At 48.6% G+C, this 18,232-nt stretch overlaps 9 protein-coding genes; 5 read left to right on the top strand and 4 right to left on the bottom strand.

Moving 5' to 3' along the window:
- Positions 1 to 444: 444 nt before the first annotated feature.
- Positions 445 to 1,961, top strand: FFUJ_10843 (uncharacterized protein; the record flags this gene model as incomplete). XM_023569672.1 has 2 exons in its annotated part: positions 445 to 1,390; positions 1,474 to 1,961. The coding sequence occupies 2 exons, from the start codon at positions 445 to 447 to the stop codon at positions 1,959 to 1,961; spliced, it is 1,434 nt and encodes a 477-aa protein (XP_023436852.1).
- A 125-nt stretch (positions 1,962 to 2,086) lies between these two features.
- FFUJ_10842 (probable pectinesterase precursor) lies at positions 2,087 to 3,363 on the bottom strand (the record flags this gene model as incomplete). XM_023569671.1 has 5 exons in its annotated part: positions 2,087 to 2,335; positions 2,443 to 2,534; positions 2,636 to 2,804; positions 2,851 to 3,004; positions 3,056 to 3,363. 5 exons carry the CDS (start codon positions 3,361 to 3,363, stop codon positions 2,087 to 2,089), a joined length of 972 nt encoding a protein of 323 aa, XP_023436851.1.
- A 1,022-nt stretch (positions 3,364 to 4,385) lies between these two features.
- Positions 4,386 to 5,594, top strand: FFUJ_10841 (related to exopolygalacturonase; the record flags this gene model as incomplete). Its single annotated transcript, XM_023569670.1, has 1 exon — positions 4,386 to 5,594. One exon carries the CDS (start codon positions 4,386 to 4,388, stop codon positions 5,592 to 5,594), a length of 1,209 nt encoding a protein of 402 aa, XP_023436850.1.
- A 335-nt stretch (positions 5,595 to 5,929) lies between these two features.
- On the top strand, positions 5,930 to 7,917 carry FFUJ_10840 (related to transcription activator protein acu-15; the record flags this gene model as incomplete). XM_023569669.1 has 3 exons in its annotated part: positions 5,930 to 7,515; positions 7,566 to 7,795; positions 7,895 to 7,917. The coding sequence occupies 3 exons, from the start codon at positions 5,930 to 5,932 to the stop codon at positions 7,915 to 7,917; spliced, it is 1,839 nt and encodes a 612-aa protein (XP_023436849.1).
- Positions 7,918 to 8,299: 382 nt separating this feature from the next.
- FFUJ_10839 (related to ADH3-alcohol dehydrogenase III) lies at positions 8,300 to 9,421 on the top strand (the record flags this gene model as incomplete). Its single annotated transcript, XM_023569668.1, has 1 exon — positions 8,300 to 9,421. One exon carries the CDS (start codon positions 8,300 to 8,302, stop codon positions 9,419 to 9,421), a length of 1,122 nt encoding a protein of 373 aa, XP_023436848.1.
- A 151-nt stretch (positions 9,422 to 9,572) lies between these two features.
- On the bottom strand, positions 9,573 to 10,358 carry FFUJ_10838 (related to Ribosyldihydronicotinamide dehydrogenase; the record flags this gene model as incomplete). The annotated part of the gene is made up of 1 exon (XM_023569667.1): positions 9,573 to 10,358. One exon carries the CDS (start codon positions 10,356 to 10,358, stop codon positions 9,573 to 9,575), a length of 786 nt encoding a protein of 261 aa, XP_023436847.1.
- A 650-nt stretch (positions 10,359 to 11,008) lies between these two features.
- On the bottom strand, positions 11,009 to 12,132 carry FFUJ_10837 (uncharacterized protein; the record flags this gene model as incomplete). XM_023569666.1 has 2 exons in its annotated part: positions 11,009 to 11,242; positions 11,299 to 12,132. The coding sequence occupies 2 exons, from the start codon at positions 12,130 to 12,132 to the stop codon at positions 11,009 to 11,011; spliced, it is 1,068 nt and encodes a 355-aa protein (XP_023436846.1).
- A 696-nt stretch (positions 12,133 to 12,828) lies between these two features.
- FFUJ_10836 (related to xylosidase/arabinosidase) lies at positions 12,829 to 14,553 on the bottom strand (the record flags this gene model as incomplete). Its single annotated transcript, XM_023569665.1, has 1 exon — positions 12,829 to 14,553. The coding sequence occupies one exon, from the start codon at positions 14,551 to 14,553 to the stop codon at positions 12,829 to 12,831; it is 1,725 nt and encodes a 574-aa protein (XP_023436845.1).
- Positions 14,554 to 15,839: 1,286 nt separating this feature from the next.
- On the top strand, positions 15,840 to 17,722 carry FFUJ_10835 (related to photosystem II protein D2; the record flags this gene model as incomplete). XM_023569664.1 has 3 exons in its annotated part: positions 15,840 to 16,092; positions 16,142 to 17,357; positions 17,413 to 17,722. The coding sequence occupies 3 exons, from the start codon at positions 15,840 to 15,842 to the stop codon at positions 17,720 to 17,722; spliced, it is 1,779 nt and encodes a 592-aa protein (XP_023436844.1).
- Between the last annotated feature and the right edge of the window lie 510 nt (positions 17,723 to 18,232).

Below are 18,232 nucleotides of genomic sequence, written 5' to 3'. Positions count from 1 at the left end.
GCAGGGTAACACATAGCAGCGTTTCGTCAAGCTTGATTGGTAGCCACCATCAGACCGACTATGCAGTCATCATCACCAAATCGTATCATTAATCACCCTCTGGGCCGGGCGGGCGAAAAGTGCAAGTCTTGTTGGTAGGTCCTGGAGCAACTTTGAAATGAGTCCAGTATTTTAAGAGCCGCATGAGAGTCATTGAATGATTGAAACGGTGTGGGCGGTGGCGGTTTAGGCCAGATGCATAATGATGAGTCCTGTATCTCGATGTTCACAGTCCGAATTATACAGTGGTCGGAGTGCAGCCTGATTGAGGCTCTTTTTCCCTTATCAGGCTGTGAGTTCATGCGACCGGTCTGCCCCGCCATCCCATTTCCCAGACTCTTCCTCTTCTCTCGTATTTTGACCTTTCATCTCCAAACAGTTTTCTAGTATCTACAGCCGAGAATCATGTATGCCTTCAATCAGTCAGGTCCAACTTATGAGCAATCTGCCACAGTTGACGCGCCCGGGTCAAGGATGATCAGAGCAGCCAGCACTCTATACTTTGCCTATGGGAGCAACTTGCACCTTGCGCAAATGGCCCATCGCTGTCCCGGAAGCGTTTTCAGAGGAAAGGCCACTCTTGAGTCTTATCGCTGGCAGATCAATGAGCGCGGAGTGGCCAACGTCGTTGAATCTGGAAGCAATCACTCAGTCGAAGGCCTTCTCTACATGATAGGTCCCAAAGATGAAAGGACCCTGGATCGCTCCGAAGGCGTGTCAAAGGGCTTCTACCAAAAGTATCTGATGAGAGTTTCTTTCGAACCTCATCAGCAATACGCGAACTTCAAGACCGGTAGATTATCCCACCTACTTGAGCAGCGCCGGGACTCGATGAGCGGCGATGGGACTCGTTTTCCCACCAACGCCAATCGCAAAGTGAGATTTACCCAACCTCAATTTCATCCTGTGACCTACATGGACGGCGAGGAGGGTTCAGGACGCCATGCGCGTAATGAGCTAGTCAAAGCATTGGTGTACGTTAGCGAGGACTACATTACCGATGGCTCCATCAGAGAGGAGTACATCGCGAGGATGCAAAACGCCGTCAACGATGCAGTATCACTGGGGGTTTCGAAATCATTTGTGAACAAATACATCGTCCCCTTTCTCGACCCCGAGCAAATTTGGCATTTGTGCGCGAGAAAGCCTACAGAGACCCATGATGGACAGCCCAGCAAGTTACTGGAACTGGAGTCTGAGCCAGAAGCTCAGGCTATCGTTAATGGAGAGCCAAATAAAGAACAACTCGGCAACATACCTTCAGCTGAGAATAACGTGGCGGACATTTCAGAACCGGCGGGTGATGAAAAGTCAACTGACGTGGATATGAACGAAGAATCAAACCAGGAAGGTAAGATCAACCTTGATCCCATGTTTGACGTATTCGTCGCCCTTGTTGTCACCGTATGTCTGGGCTATCTGACTTTCTGGTAGCCCTATCTATGGAGCCTACAGTCAAGGAGGATAACTTGTCTAGGCATATCGATCTATCGAAGCTTGGGGCAGAGAACCACGACGAAGATGGTGGTTCCAGTGGCATGTTCCCCAATAATTTGTACGAGGCTGTTGATAAGGTGAACCATTCGGCCATCGATGGCAGTGGGAAGAATATTTATGTTGTCATTGTCAAACACAAGGGTAGAGAGGCTAATTCTGGCTTCAGCGTCGCCGCAGCATCTAAGGGGATTCAAGTGGCTAATAAGCTTGCTATGAAAGAGTTCAAAGCGCTGTGTGCACTGAACAGTAAGCCAGTGGTGGAAGAAGAAGAGCCAGATGTCGTGGTTGTCAAGGAGGTCTCTCCAGGTGATCTGACCTGGAAGCTGGAAGAGGACGTATATCTTCATCTCAGTAGTACAAGACCTGGGGAGGAGCCTTGGTTGATGGTATGGGTGGAGTCAAAACAACTGATTGGGTGCCAATAGATATTGCGATGACGGAAGATTAGTGCCAATACTCAAGATTGGGGTGGATGGTTTGTTCATAACAAGCTAAGAGGGCGCTCTTGTGCAGTAGTATTTCTTTCTATCACATAAGTACACCCCAAGCACTAGTAGCTCGTATCATACCACTTAAAATCAGCCCCGCAAAGATCCTGCTTCGTCAGAGCCTTATCCGATGGGGTGAAGTACTTTCTCTGGGACGTATCGGCACCAGCACCGGTGTTTCCGAACTCTTGGAAGACACTAACAAATTTAGCCTTTGATAACGTTGCGCCTTCTGCCATGGGTGAGTAGCCCTCTGGTCTCACCACGTTTGTCAAGGTGCTGTACTGGTACATCACTCGTGCAATGACTCTCTAAGGACGGCCGAGGTATACTTTGTTGGTGAGATCTTGGGTGCCGGTAGATGTGATATGTATTGTGTTAGGTCATCACTATAAGTGCAAGGCAATGGAACACTTACTATGCTGTGATCGATGATATAACGTGAGGTATCGGTTGGTTCGGTCCGAGAGGATGCCGTTATATAACCCGGCCCCTTGGAAGCGATGGTGGCTGGACTATATTAGAAACGCTGGTAGGGAGAGATTCATCCTGTCCTTGCATTCTCCGATCCATGCATGGCCGTTGCCAAAGATGTAATCGACCGCACCTACAGTTATCAGCCAGAATTCCCAACCTTGTTAACAAAGGAATAGCCTTACCCTCGATGTAGCAGTTAGAGTAGTACATCCAGCCAGCTTTGACATATAGAGTATCCTGGTATGATTTGAAAGAGCAGCCGTAAAATCCGGTTTTGTTACCATTTGCCGTCAAAGCAACAGCCTTTCAGTATTTAGCATGTTCTCCTCATAATATGAAATTTAATTACCTGTCCAGCTGTATATCCGTTGACAAAGTCAATGTTGTAGGCGGCGAAGTCGTTGGACCTGAGATTTACGGTTGAGCTTGCGACTGAGGAGCCCGCATCTTGTGAACCGGTGGTATTCTTGATAACTACAGTATTCTTCTTGTAGCTTCCAGTACTGATACATTGTGTTAGTGAATTGGAGGTATCCGAATGGATATTGTCCTACTCGGCGGTTGCCCCATAGAGGGTCAAGGGTGCTTTGACTTTGATCTCGACTCGCTCATTGTAAGTTCCCGAGTTGAGGAAGATACAGGCAGGTTTAGTAGATGAGCCGATAGAGTTAACGGCAGCTTGTAGACTGGTGAACTCTGACGCACTAGTACCACTGGGCCTTACCACGATACAGTTCGCCGGAGCCACAGTGCGACTATTGTCCGCTCGGTTTGAAAGACTGGCTGCTTCAACGGAAGATGCACTTCCACCGAAAAGTAGGGCCAATTGAACCAAGTGGAAGATGCTCTTGGGGAAAGGCATAATGATGATGAGAATCAAGAACCTGTATAATTAAACGGTTCCGCTGAATGCTGATGGCATGGATATGGAAAGCAGTCATTGTGTTTTCAGATGGATTTGATTGCCATTTGGATGAGCTAAGGTTATCCAGAAGCTTATCCCATTCATGGAAACTCACAGTTCGACATCAGGCTGAAATAACCCGTTTAATTTGCAACTAATCGGATCGTAAGGCAGACATTCGGCAAGTTTCTGGCGTTAAGTAACTATGCAAGAGTATCTGCATCATCTGAAAGTCATCCCAGCATCTTGTTTCTCCGTAAGCTATCGAATAAGGAGTGTCCCAATGCAGAAACCATACCAAGTTGGCCGAGCATGAGATCAAAATCGGAAACCGAGTGTCTAGTCTGGGGTTAGAGATTGGGGGCAGGTTGTGTTGACTTTGGGGTATCAGGCTAAATACATGCAGGGGCTAAATTGCGAAACATGATCATCTTGACCATTGACAGTTAGACTCCACTCAACCCTAGAAAACAATGCAGTGCAGACAATTACTTGATTGCTTGCTTGTGATTGAAACTCCATAAGTAGGGTAGGATGCGGGGACTTAGCGCGTATTCGTTTACCAAGTCCTGGGTTTACTCGGGTCCAGGTTAACTACTCATTAGAACTGGACGAATCGATAGCCCTTTTCAGTTTCCAGAAACGCTAGAGTGCGTTTTGGTTCGATGTGTTTGGTTAGCAAAATGGGGGTAGTATTTTCAAACTGCAGGCGAGGTTAATTGGTGGATTATTTGTTGAAACGACTCTACAATTGACTTTGAGCTGGTGGTATGAGCTTGGATCGTCCATAGGTTGCCAGATTAGGGGGTTCAGCTCTACGCATAAGTCTGTTCGGATGAAGTTATTAGGTGGCATATTATAACTGACCAACCAACTACTCATCGAGAGGTGTTGATGGAAGAAGTTTACTTAAACGATGGTAGTCGCACAAGACGAAAATTTTACAGATTCAGACATCGCCTCCTCTGACGACTACAAAAATGCTCTTCCAATCAGTATTCTTCGCTGCTCTCATTTCATTGGCTATTCAAGGAGTCGCAGGCACTCCAAAGTCATACGACTATCACAAGCGAGCGACTTGTACTCCCAAATCAGCCGGCTCAGCTTCAACAGATGATGTCCCCGCCATCGTCACAGCGCTGAAGCAATGCGGCGATGGTGGGGTCATCCTGTTCCCCAAAGGGACTACATACATGATCAGAAGCAAGCTCAGTTTCGCCGGCTGCACCAACTGCGAAGTCCAGCTCGACGGTCGACTCAAACTCTCGGATGATTACACTTTTTGGAACAACTCCCGTACTCAGATAGACATTCGTGGAACTAATGGGCTGAAATTCCATAGTCCCGCTGGTACTGGAGAGATTGATGGTAATGGACAAGCTGCATGGGATCGCTTTGGATCAGTTGGGGATCTGAAGAGGCCCATCATGTTTGCCGTGGAGGGGTCTAGTGATGTTGAAGTCAATGGCTTTCTTATGAAGAACGCCCAGAACGTTTTTGTTGATATCGGATCCAACAGTGAGAGAGTCAAGTTCCTCAACATGCATTTGACTGCCATCAGCAAATCCAGTTATCCACCAAAGAACACCGATGGATTTGATATCGGAGCGTCCAAGTACACCACTCTTTCGAACATCTTCATCCAGAACGAGGATGATTGCGTTGCATTCAAAGCAGGCTGTAACCAAGTAACAGTCACCGACATCACCTGTCAAGGATCCCACGGCCTATCAGTCGGTTCTCTGGGTAAGACAAACACCGACACAGTCACCAACGTCTACGTGAGAAATGTCACCATGAAAGGCGCTACGAAAGCGGCTGGTATCAAGATCTACCCCGGTGGTCCTGATCACGGCACAGCAGTTGTCCACAACGTTACCTGGGATGGCGTAATCGTTGATAACTGCGGTGCCGCATTTGAATTTGATGCTTGCTACAACGAAGACGAGTCCTACTGCAAACAGTATCCCAGTACCGCGCAGGTGACAGAGATCTACGTCAAGAACTTCTCGGGAAAGACTAGTACCAAGTATGCGCCTACTACCGGCCATGTATACTGCCCTGTTGAGGGAAAGAATTGCGATGTTGAGTTTACGAACTGGACTGTCAAGTCGGGAACTGGTGCTGGGCAGTTTTTGTGTCAGAACATCAGCTCTGATGTTTTGGGGATTACCTGCAAGGCTTCTTGACGCACACATTACGATGGACCCGTCATCAGGGAGCAAGATGCTTTCTGGCATTAACTTAGGGAATAGCCCATTGAGCCTCACTAAATTTATCCAAATCTTCTTGATACTTAGATTAGAGGTCCCATGGAAGTCTGCTGGGGATCATGTCTGTTTTCCCCAAGCAGTTTAGTGTATTAGCACAGCCAACCGGATAGCAGGGATTAGCCAAAACCCCACCATCTCATGAAGTGCAAGCAGACCAGATAATCCCCCAACAACCGACTTTTACCATTTCATGATCTCTTTGGCCTATCGCAACCTTGGTACTGCCTAGACGACCCAATCGAGTTGTAAAGATGACGAACCAGAGCCTGGCAGGTCATATCACCAAGTTCCGGGTGTCCCAAACCCCACGGATCAAGCGGAACAGACCTGCCGTTTCTTGCTCAACGTGTCGTGCGCGCAAGCAGAAATGCGACAGACAGCAACCATGCGGCCCATGTCAGAAGCGTGGAGTCGAGGACTCATGTCACCTAGACTCAACTCCGCGACCACCGCCTCCTTCGCTGGCCAATCGTGGTAATACCAGAGTCCAGAATGAGCTTAGGCAGATGCAGAGCCTTCTCCAGAGTCTCCTCAGCCAGCCTAACCAGGACCAAGCGGCCACATCCTGTGATACACTAGCCGCGGGTGTGGATCGCATTCGGCAGGCCATCAGTGGCAATACTTCTAGCGCTCTGACGGCTCCGCAAGTGGACCAACCTCCAGATATCGTATTTGGATCTCTCGCCAAAGCTACCTCAGAAGATGTTCTAGCGGCTTTGCCATCCCGCCAGTGCTCTGATAAGATAGTGTCAACATACCTCAACGCAAGACACATTGCTGTACCGTTCATTCATATTCACCAATTCCGCAGACGGTACGAAGCCTTTTGGAATAACCCTGAATCTGCGAACCTTCTGTGGGCAAGCATCCTCTTCTCAGTCCTCGCCGTTGGTACCATCATACCGGATGACAAGGAAGGCCGCTGCCAGTCTTCCGCATTTATTTCCATGTCAGCCCGATGTCTTGTATCCGGGCAGTACAGCACCGCAACTGAATTCTCAGTTGAAGCCTTGGCTATGCACCTTCATGCACGATGTTTCCATCAGGAGGACAGCAACATCAATCTCTCCCAGCTCCATGCGCTGGCTGTTCGTATCGCCCAACAGCGGGGCTATCATCTGGCTGGAGACGACTTCTTACAGGCTCTGACGCCTTTCCAAGTTGAAATGAGACGGCGCGTTTGGTATTATCTCCAATACTACGACGTCTTGCTCTCTCTTGAGCATGGACTCCCGCCTGTGATACACGAAGATACGTACTCTATCGGTCATCCAACAAATGTAACAGATGATGAGTTTGATGAGGAATCAAAAATCATTTTCTCTAGTCCGACGACAGAGGCCTATGCTGCGCTCCCTTGCGTATACATGTCACAACTGTTACCAATTTTGAGACGCATTGTTTGTCACGCCCTTGGTTTCAAGACCTACAACTACAAGGACGCCCTTTTCCTCAGGTCGCAGCTCGAGACATGGTACAGATCGATTCCACGCTGTCTCTGCGTGCATTCTGTCAAGAATACTTGCTTGACAAACACTGCCTCTGCGGCTTTGCACCGTGTCCTATTTCAGCTCATCTACAACACAGGAATCGCGCTAATATATCGTCCCTTCCTCAATATCATGAGCCTTGAGAACAAAAATTTCAAAACTGCGCTCGACTTGTCTCGCAAGAATGCACTAAGATCTATTGAAGTGTATATAGAGGTTGGCCAGGAGATGCAGAGTGGGGGAGGACTCTACCACAACCCCCAAGTCAAGGCTAACTTACCCGTCAATGATTTCTTTATAACAATGATAATGGCACCGCTTGAGTTTTTCGGTTGCCCCGACTTGCCGTAAGTCTGCCTTGAAGGGGAGACCAATAGCTGAGACTGAAGAATTGCAGGCAAAGCCAAAAGGGCTACATTATTCATACTCTCGAAACTGCAGCACAGTTGTGGCCCACGAGATCTTGTGTCTCTTCATACGCCCTTGAAAGCTCCCGATTGCTTCAGGTCATCCTGGCAGACATCTATTCGTCGACATCGATTGAGCGTCCTATGTACCCTCTCTATTCCAAACCAGGAAAATGTCCTCTTGCAATGCTTTGGAACCTATGGTTCAAGAAATGGGGATGTCTGTGAATTCGACAACTTGCAATGGAACACTACTGCAATACCGGATTGGGTTTGTACACATGTTCACATACAGAGATGCGCCACTAACAAGATCTAGGGCTCGGCGAACTTGTTGACTGATTATGAGGAATTCGACAGATCAATCACAGAAGAGTCAATCATCGGCGCTTAGGGCTGTGCTGCTTACCTGTTCTGCGTGAATGGCGAGATAGAGTGGGGTGTCGGAGTTGTCGGTTCTAACAGTTGCCATTTTAGGTAATTGACATTTCCGACTTCAAATCCGATGCTGCGCCAAGACGTTCAACAAGCCAACAGTCGATATTTCCGAAGACAATGCTCGCATTGAGATTCCTTTCGAGTTCGCAAGCCTTGAGGGGGCAGTTGATCATTATCCGGGATGGGTATAAAAGCAGTGCTTCCCTCCCTCAACAACTGTCCTGCATCCAGCCAGGTACTCATTCCACATTCCGACTCAACCATCTACCACCAACACACCGGTAAAATGGGCGACCAAGCTATTCCCGAGTTCTCAACCTCTCTTGTCCTTCCTGCCTTCAACGAAGCTCTCAAGCTCGAGAAGACCCCACTTCCCAAGACAGTCCCTCCTGGATCGGTCATTGTCCGTGTCCTTAGCACTCCAGTACGCCCTCATCAACGCGAAGGCTTTAAAGGAAACAGTCCTCTTTCTTTCAAGCCCCCGTATAACCCCGGAGATGGTGGTGTTGGCCGCATCGTATCCGTTGGGCCTGATGCTGTCGCTCTCAAGCCTGGTCAGCTTGTCTACATGAACAACTTCATCACGGCAAGAGATGATCCCAACACCCGAGTCCTGCTCGGTATTCATGATGGCGGTGGTGCTGAAGCTGACTTGAAGCTTTTCAACCTCTGGAAAGGCTTCTGGAGAGATATTGCAGTTGTTGCTGCGGAGAATGTCATCCCTCTCGACGAAAAGATTCTCATCAATGAGATGGGTTGCTCCTATGGAGACCTGAGCTATATCCAGCGCCTCTCCGTCGCATATGGCGGTATCAGAGCCGCCAATCTTCAAGCCGGCGAGACTGTCATTGTTGCTCCAGCTACAGGTCACTTTTCTGGCGCTGTGGTCGAATTGGCTGCCCAGGTCGGTTGTCGTGTAATTGCGCTTTCGCGCTCGGCATCTAAGCTGAAGCCTCTCACGTCTCGCTACCCTCGTATTACAGCTGTTGAGCTCAGTGGCGATGAGAAGAGGGATGCCGAGGCCATTGGCGCACTTTTGCCCCGAGGCGCTGATGCTTACATCGACGTTTCTCCGCCTGCAGCGACAGCTTCACATCAGCACCTCAACATTTCCATTAACTCACTGGCGTCCTACGGTCGTGTTGTCTTTCTGGGTATGATGTTCGATATCAAGATCAACTATGCTAGCCTCATGGTTCGCAACATCACGATCAAAGCGCAGTTCATGTATACCCGCCAGGAGTTGGTGTCTTTGGTCAAGATGATTGAGACGGGAATTCTCAAATTGGGCAAGGAGGCTGGGCATGAGATTGTGGAGAAGGGGTTCTCCATGGAAGAATGGGAGAAGGCAGTCACTGTTGCAGAGACGGCTATGGCTTGGGGTCAGCAGGTCCTGCTCTGTCCCTAGACAAATACCATTGCGGGATAGGATCAGCGGAGACTTCCAAGCAGCTTCTATGATAATCTATATAATCTCCTTTTGTTCCGTTGCTTGTCTGTCGCCCATATCTGCCTCGTTCTAAGCAAGTCCTAACTTCCCATCACTCACCCCCAGCTGCTCAACTGTCGCGAATATGTATCGAGAACCCCTTCGCGTTCTTCCCCTCCAAACCTGGCTTGAGAGTCAAGTTAGGTATCTCATAGTCACCGCCATTTTGTGGTCTGTAAGCAATAGGCTCGATGGTGTCCAAATGCCTCAGCCTTTCACGAAGCATCTCCGCCTCTTTCTCAAAGCCAGTTTGATCCAACCTATCAGTCTGATAAACGACGTGAGATGGGAGAACCTGAAACCCGGGATAGTATAGCACCCCGTGATTAATAGGGAATAGTAAGTCGTCAATATGTCCGGCAACTCCGCGTGTTGAGAAGTGCTCTTTCTTGCCCCCGACAGTAACAATGAGCATCGCTCGCTTTCCTGCAAAAACGCCCTCGCCATATCTATCACCATAATGCTTATCACTATGCTCGCCATATCCATATGCAAACCCCATAGAGAACACTCTTTCGACCCAGCCTTTGAGAATAGCGGGCATGGTATACCACCAGAGCGGAAAGTGAAATAGGACAACGTCGGCCCAGAGTAGCTTTTCTTGTTCGGTTCTGACATCCTCGGTAAGGTTTCCTGCGGTGTATGAATCCCTTGATGCGTATGCAACCTTGAGACGGGCATCGGATACCAGATTTGGGAAGTCTGAGCGATCGACCTTGGCTTTCCATTCCATAGAGTATAGGTCCGAGGTCTTGACTTGGTGACCTTGAGCTTTGAGCTCGTTCACAGAGACTTGGAACAGAGAGCCATTGAAGGATCGGGGCTCAGGATGGGCAAGGACGATGAAAATCTTCATGTTGATGAAAAGTCGTGGTAATGAAAAGTCGTGATGATTGGTGCTTAGCATTCGGTATTGTCTTGGTCTTCGGCCATTTATATACGGACAAGTCGTCCCATTTTAGTCAAAAGGTCTTCTTCCAGGAAATCTGTCATGACATGATCGGCTAAAAACGAATCCGATTGAGTTGAGTCCAGCCTATCATGGCTCAGACGGGCCAACTTCGCACCGAATAGTCTCCGAGCTCAGCCAGAGGTTGATCGTGGGTAGTGGGCTGGAATATCACGTTTCTTGCTTAATTTGTCCGTTTCTCGTCCGAGACCCCGAGATAACGTAATAATATCATTCGATCCGCTCCATAAACCCACGAAACAAAACTCCACAACGAATCAAAGTGCGGACTGGAAATAACACCCAGCTGATGATTAATGAATCCTTTTCGCTCATTTTCGCACTTCGGTTCATTCAATGTCCGACTATGCACCAAGATTGTAGCTACTAGCCTACTACACACCGCTGACAAGCCGCTTAAGTTCCGACTTTGAGGGACAATCAATCCTTTAAAAAAACATCATCATTTTATATGAAATTCTTTTTAACTGTCTTGAAGCCCTAATTTGTTGTCTCATCATTTCCCAGGTCCCAAACGCCTTTCCATGCACGCCCTCTCAAAAGCCAAATGGCAATGAATCCATACTCTCAATATTTTCCTCTGCTTCTTCCTTCAGACATCTTTCGCAGGTACATTTGAACTGAAACTGTTCTTGCGTATGATTTTGCCTACTTAAGAGGTCTTTATGCGTTGTTAGATCGAAGTATGTGATCATGCATTCTTCACCCTTTGTGATATCACGGGCTGCTGTATAGACCATTCGCGCTTGGCCGTCGGGTTTGTGAGTGACCTATGAGACCTGTCAGTGGCACGTTCACGGGGCGTTTTTTATCCGTATTCGCTCACGTTTGGTAGGCAAGAATGGTTAAACTGGGCAGCACGGGGATACAGGGCCATTCCGTACGATTCACCTCTTGGTGCAGCGTTGTCATTCACGGGCTGAGAGCCAGTAGCCCTCGGATACAGGCCAAAGGTATTGGTCTCCTCCTTGCATAATAGCAAAAGCATTTGTTCGGCACTTAGCAGGGGCGGTAGAACAGTCGCATCACTCAGATACTCATGGACCAGTCGTTTCCAATGTGTAATCTGCACCTCGGGCCACGAGTCAAGGTACGCACAGCACATGTCTACGGCTTTCCAGCCACGTAAGAAGTGGGCCTCCCATGGATGCCGCTGTTGTGCAAGAGTGTTACCGCTGTGTAACTCGGCATTCCACGTGGCAAGCAGTCGAACAACATGCCAGACCGTAGCGAAATTGTACTCTCCCTCTTTCTGGCGAAGTGCTTCTGCGTGTTTCTTCAACCAAGAACACTCAAAGCCATGTCGGCTCTTATCCGTCGCTCGGCATGCGACATTACACCAGACAACATCTTTTAAACAGGCATGCTCACAGCGGACGGCGCGACCATTCTGCGGGACACGGCGAGAGCACGACAAATTGCTGCAGATAAGCGGTTCGTTGGAGGTCACAGAAGGGACGATAGCATATGGTATGTCTACGAGAAGAACTGTTCCTTCTCGAATAGGACCCGTGGCTCGAAGCAATCTACCCTTGCAGGGGTCTTGATCAGGGACCAGATTCGGATGTACGTAAAAGTCCAGATCGTGAGTGACGACATTCGAAGGTTTTAGCGTACTTCTTGGTGCCTTGGGGGGCAGTCGGGGTTTTTGGAACTCCATTGTGGTTGAGATAGACAGCGATAAAGAGAATGACAAGAGAAATGGGAATTAAATGAATGGGAAAAAGAATTTGCTGGCAAAGTCGCTACTGAGCATTTGTGTTCTGGACCCTCGGAATGATCGAATACGGTTAGATGAGGAGGCCACTAAGACACCATCGCCACAGAGATAAGGGTATCATTTCGGCGTAACCTTTTGCGGCTTAAAGCCAATTGCTGTATCACTGTATCAGAAAGGCGGTATGTATTTTGAGGTTAGACATTGTGTCACTGTAAGAAAGGTACATTGTGATAAGCTCAAAGCTTGACGTGGACGAAGGGATTAGGTTTTCACCATCAACGTCACATGATTATAGTTGCCAGCTTTTTGGACGATGCTGCGTATGTTGGAGAGCAAAAACGTCAGAGACTCCAATCAGTCAGTTAAGCTTCCGCAGGAAAATATTTCTTCGTGGCTTTTTACGTCAACATTCGGCGGATTTGTCGCCCCGTTAAATCGGCATTCCAATAGCCGTTCATCGCCCTTGCATCCAAGATCTGAGTGGAGAGGGGCCACATGGAAGCTAGGGATAATCCCTCCAGTGAGATTGGTTCCCGTCGCACGTGTCACTAATAATAGCACAGCACATCCAGCTACCGAGCTTCCATCATGCTTCGACAGAAAATAATTTTCTTCGAAGTTAAGCTACAACCTAAACTACATTTCCGATTTTACAAACACTCCGTGATCAATCTCTTGAGCCACGGGCTTGTAAGTCCATTGGGTCACATAGACATCGCCTCCCTTGGGACAGTCCACTCCAGATCCTTTGCCGTTACAGGTAGCATAAGGCCCAAGCAAGCTACCAACAAATTGGCCCATTCCTCCACTGACAAGACTTGCTGATGCTGTCGCGATGATGAGGGTCTTGCCTCTGTGGCTTGAAGCTCCAAGGTTGTAGTGCGTCGCGTTGGCTGCCTCGATATGTAGACTAATTACGCCCTTCTCCCAACCATCGGGGACCGCTACTACCTTTGGCGTAGGAACATTCTGAGCTCCTGTGGCTCGGAATCGGAAGGCGAGTTTGGACTTTTTGTTGCTGCCTTGCTTTGTAGGAAGACGAACGATGCCAAGGTCGATATGGTCGAACTGCGTGCGGAAAACGGTGATTCCAGCTTCCTGGTCGTCGGACTTGGGTTTGAAGTCGATATCAACACTGTACTTGAACAGAGTGTGAGTTTGGCGACGTCCGATGAAGGCTAGCCCTCGCTGTCCTGAGAGCTCAATCTCATCTCCAGCCAACACACTACCGGTAACATTATTGCGGCTAGGCACGATATGTAGACCCTTGGAGGACAAAGAGAAGGCGCCCTCTCTAGGGACTCTATGGTGCACAAAGTGAGGCGGAATCTTCTTAGTCTTCTTCAGGTTGTAGTTATCCGGGTCAGCGCTGAAGGGCCTATCTCCTGGAACGTTTCGTGTCGGCTTTGGGAGAAGGTTTCCAGGCATCCGGCCTCGCACCGGTTGCAGCTTGGGCCATTCGCCCTTGTTCCATGTGCCATTAAATAGAACGGCTTCACGGCCCATGGGCGAAACTCCTGATGCTGTGATGCGAGTAGCTAGACAGAGACCCCACCAGTTGCCTTTGGTGTCTTGGAACAAATCGCCATGGCCAACGGTCTGGAAGTACTCAGATGTTCCGCGGTTGGTCAATATTGGGTTGTTCTTGTAAGCTTCGTATGGGCCGGTGATCTTGCGTGCTCGAGCGATAGTGATAGCGTGGTCTTCAGCAGTCCCACCCTCGGCAATCATGAGATAGTAGTAACCGTCGCGCTTGTAGATATGGGGTCCCTCGGGCCATACGCCCCCTGTGCCGTTCCAAATGTTAAGCTCCGGGCTAAGCTCTCCGGTTTCCAAATCAAGCTCCTGCAGAGTGATGCCATGGGTAGCACAATAAACCTTTCCATCATCGTCCCAAAAGAGGTCGGGGTCGATGTGTGTTGGCTTGAAGGTAACAGGGTCACTCCAACTACTCTCATCCCACGGATTGGTGGTCTTGAAGATGACGCCAATGATATCTCCGACACCTAGGTACTCGCAGATGACGTAGTATGTTCCCTTGTGGTATCGAATAGTTGGAGCGTACATTCCTTGCTGCTGTCCCGCTGTCTTCCAGCTAATGCCCGGCAACTGTTTCTCGCGGTTCCAGACATGACTGATGAGACGCCAGTTAACTAGATCCCGCGAAGCATAGACGGGAAGACCTGGGAAAGAGATGAAAGTCGAAGTGACACAGAGAAAGAGGCCATCTTTCTGAATGCATGATGGGTCTGAGTGCCATCCGGGAAGTACAGGGTTGGTGTATGTAGAAACATCCGTCTTCGTTTCGGGAAGAGCACTTCCCATTGCTAGAAGCGGGTACAATAGCCAAGAGAAGCGCATTTTGAACCAACTCAACTGATATTGTACTCGATGCACCAGACTTCACTTCAATCGCGAGAGCTTCCCGTCATTATATATGCGTATCCAAGCCGTCGATCATGAGATAAATTCAGGCAAATGCGGGGGAGGAAACGGCTGAATTGCGATCCCCCGGAAACAAATCGCTCGCGATTGATGATGCCGATTCGAGCGCTAGATCTTGACCCTTGTTGGTAGCATGACGATCTTGTCGAAGACCGCATTGAACCTACAGAATGAGGGGTCTCGATGCAACTCAACCTTGCCAATTCATAAAATAGGCTGATTCAACGACCCAGAAAATAAACTACATCGTCATGGAGAAAGACAATGTAGACTATTTAGGCTAATCGCGCGCTGTTGGTAATGAAAGAATTTATTGCATAAACTCAAAGAAAGCTGCTTCAACCCACGCTGAAGGGTGAAGGTGTACGCTAAGTGCGTTGGGTTCTTGGCCTTGGCTTTATCAAAAAGTCTGACATAAAAAGCTACGGTCTCTCCTTAATTAATACCCAATATTATCTATTTAAGTTGCATCAACGCGACACGGATACTTTGGGTTTGGAAGCCCTCCGTCTCCCTGCGATGATTCTGCTCGCACTGACCTTTCGCATTGAAGTGGGGGCCTAACTGATGCTTGCTCTCGAAAACACACCATCATGCGCAATCATTCCTTGTCAGTTGTCCAAGGTAACAAAAACGAGGTTTTCAGACTGCACACAAACACCCAATCACCTACGGATGTCGTGAAAGAAATTGACCATTCAGAACTCACAATTGATCGCTCAGTCGCGGCGACCAACATGATGCGGCTGGTGTAGGGTAACATCAATGGTACGATACCTGTAGCTGTACTCCATGTAGTGGCCCTGGCGGGGAAGCTTCGCGAAACTTCACAACGGCAAGCAACAGCACAAAACATGGAATTGCGTGTCGCGTCAAACAACAAATGCCTGAGGCTCCTCAATTCGATGCGATTCCACAGCCTCACAGTCTGCGAATAACCTCGCTTGTACCCCCAAGATTAGAATAGTCTTATCGCCCGATAACGACATGCTCTGACAATGAGTTCCTATTGACGTCACCTGCAACGGTACAGGGAAGAAAGTCACCGAAACATCGTGATCCTGACCGCAATTTCTCAAGAGTCTGGAAATAAATAATACTCTATCGGATTTAATTACTTATTTATCAATTCAATTTGTGTTCAACTTTTTTTTTTTGTTTACTTTGTGCTTGGGTAGTGGACTTTTTTGACAGACGCGCAAATGTCTCTCGCCCAGCACGTAACCCAGACTGAGGGCTTCGATTACGAAGGCCCAGCGAATCCCAACTACGAAGGCCCGAGTCATCCGAGTGTTTCCCCTGGCTTCGGAACGGGAAACATTCTTGTTCCTGGGGATGAATGCGACCAAAGCGGTGATCGATCAGAATGGCGACGATTGAGTTTTGCGCCCGTTGAGGTTGCTAAAAAATTGCCCAACATCGCGGCTTACAACGTCTCCAACCTCAAGCGCTACAGTGAGTCAATCAGTTGACCCAATTGAGAGGCATCACTAACTTTTCGCAGTTCAGGTAGCGACTGGTATAATTGCATGTTGGTTTGCAGCAGGTATTGTCTTCGGTTTCGCCGCCCTCAAGCCAATTCTCGTCAAGGAGGGCATCTATTCCGAACTCTGCCCCGTGGTGGACTACAGGATCCCATGCGCTGAGCAGGACATGCGCTTGAACCTTTTGTTCATCTCTGCTTCAATCTCTGCGAATGTTTCTTCTCTTTTGGCTGGCACTGTCCTTGATCGCTTTGGTCGACGAGTTTGTTGGCTGGTCTCGAGTGTTCTGCTCACCCTCGGTTCGTTGATGATGGCCATCTCATTCTCGCATCCCGGCTTCCACGGATACCTCATTGGTAACATCCTTCTCGCTTTCGGCGGTACATTTATCTTCGTTTCTAGTTACCAACTTTCGAACGCGTTCCCGAAATATTCTGGACTCATTGTCGCGCTCGTCACCGGCGCATTTGATGCCTCGGCTGCAGTGTTTTTGTTCTATCGCATGGCTTATGAAGCATCCGGTGGATCATTTTCGCTCGACAAGTTCTTCTACGGCTACATTTCCGTCCCGGTAGCCATTTTACTGGCTGAATTCCTCTGGATGCCAGCGCACTCGTACCATACCCTTCCGCAACTTGAGATCAAGATCGAGCACGCTCAAGACCGCACTCGCGATGTTCAGGAATCGGACGAAGAGATCGATGATACAAATGAACTCACCCGCATTCGAAGTGCTAGAGCCGGCCATAGAAAAGCCAAGCTTGAGAAGATTGAGGAACTCGCTGGTGATAGCCAAGAACGAGGCGAACGCGTCAAAGAAGAGGAGGGCCGACAGGAAGCCAGCGGTGTCTGGGGTGTTCTCCACGGGATGCCAGCCCACAAGCAGATGATGACGCCTTGGTTCATCCTCATACTTGTCTTGACCATCCTCCAGATGATCCGAATGAACTACTTCATCGCCGGTGTCAGATCGCAGTACCGATACATGTTGGGCTCCGACAAAGCCGCTGAGCGTATCAATGAGTTCTTCGATGCTGCCCTGCCTATCGGAGGCGTTGCTGCGACGCCGTTTATTGGAATATTGCTTAATAACCTGAGTGTGCCTACCACCTTTGCTGTTTTGACGGTGTTCATCATCGTGATTGGCGTCTTGAACTGTATTCCGAACATCATGGCTGGATACTTCACAGTCGTTGCTTTTGTCTTCTTCCGTCCTCTATACTATTCTGCCGTCTCGTAAGTACCTTTTTCAATGAACCTCGTTGGTTCTAATCACTGACCTGTATTTTAGTGACTACGCTACCAAAGTCTTTGGCTTCGCTACTTTCGGTCGCATTTATGGTACCATCACTTGCGTCTCTGGAATCACGCAGCTCATTCAGTCCGGACTCGATGCCCTCACGCATGGCCCACTCCACAATGACCCAACACCTGTCAACGCGACTTTGGGTGCCGTTGGAGCTCTTGTGGGTCTTATTCTGACCATCTTCATCACCGTCAAGGGTAGAGTCTTTGTCGAAAAGAAGGTTGAGATGGAGGCCGATGGTGAGAGAGAACGGCTCTTGTCAGATGCTCAGAATGGGTATGGAACAAGTCACTGAGTTTAAAAACGACACAAAACTACAAAAAGGGTTTCTAGAGAGATATGTAAATCATTTCGAGGGGTTTCATTACATTTATGTTCTGTTGAAAGCTTCCAAGTTGTTATGTTTATGGATCATATGTTCATTGAAGTTTACGATGGATTAAAAGTTATTGGATCGGCGTATGATCCTGAGTTCTCACTGATAGAAGTTATAAAGATAAAGAGAAGTGAAGCAGAATCTTGCTGGCTATCGGTCCTCACGTTAATTAATTCGCCATTCTTACTGATTCTGTTAGTCCTGTCTGTCAATCGGGACCGAATCCTGGGAGATGCTGCACAAACACGAGAACCAGAAGACTTTTAGATGGGAAGATGTTCATTTTACAAGAATTCTCAGCTCTCAATTCATGATAGCGTGAATAATGTCAGACAAAAATCCACGTGCTAAGCGTCTCCCCGAAGCTCTCTCGAGGCGCGCAAATGTCCAACCTTAGCATTTCCGTACAACAGCATGCATCGAGGCAGA

Source organism: Fusarium fujikuroi, chromosome FFUJ_chr10, assembly GCF_900079805.1.
Source record: "Fusarium fujikuroi IMI 58289 draft genome, chromosome FFUJ_chr10".
Classification (NCBI taxonomy): Eukaryota; Fungi; Ascomycota; class Sordariomycetes; order Hypocreales; family Nectriaceae; genus Fusarium; species Fusarium fujikuroi.
Note: the sequence above shows the minus strand (reverse complement) of the source record. Positions and strands in the feature narration are given on the sequence as shown.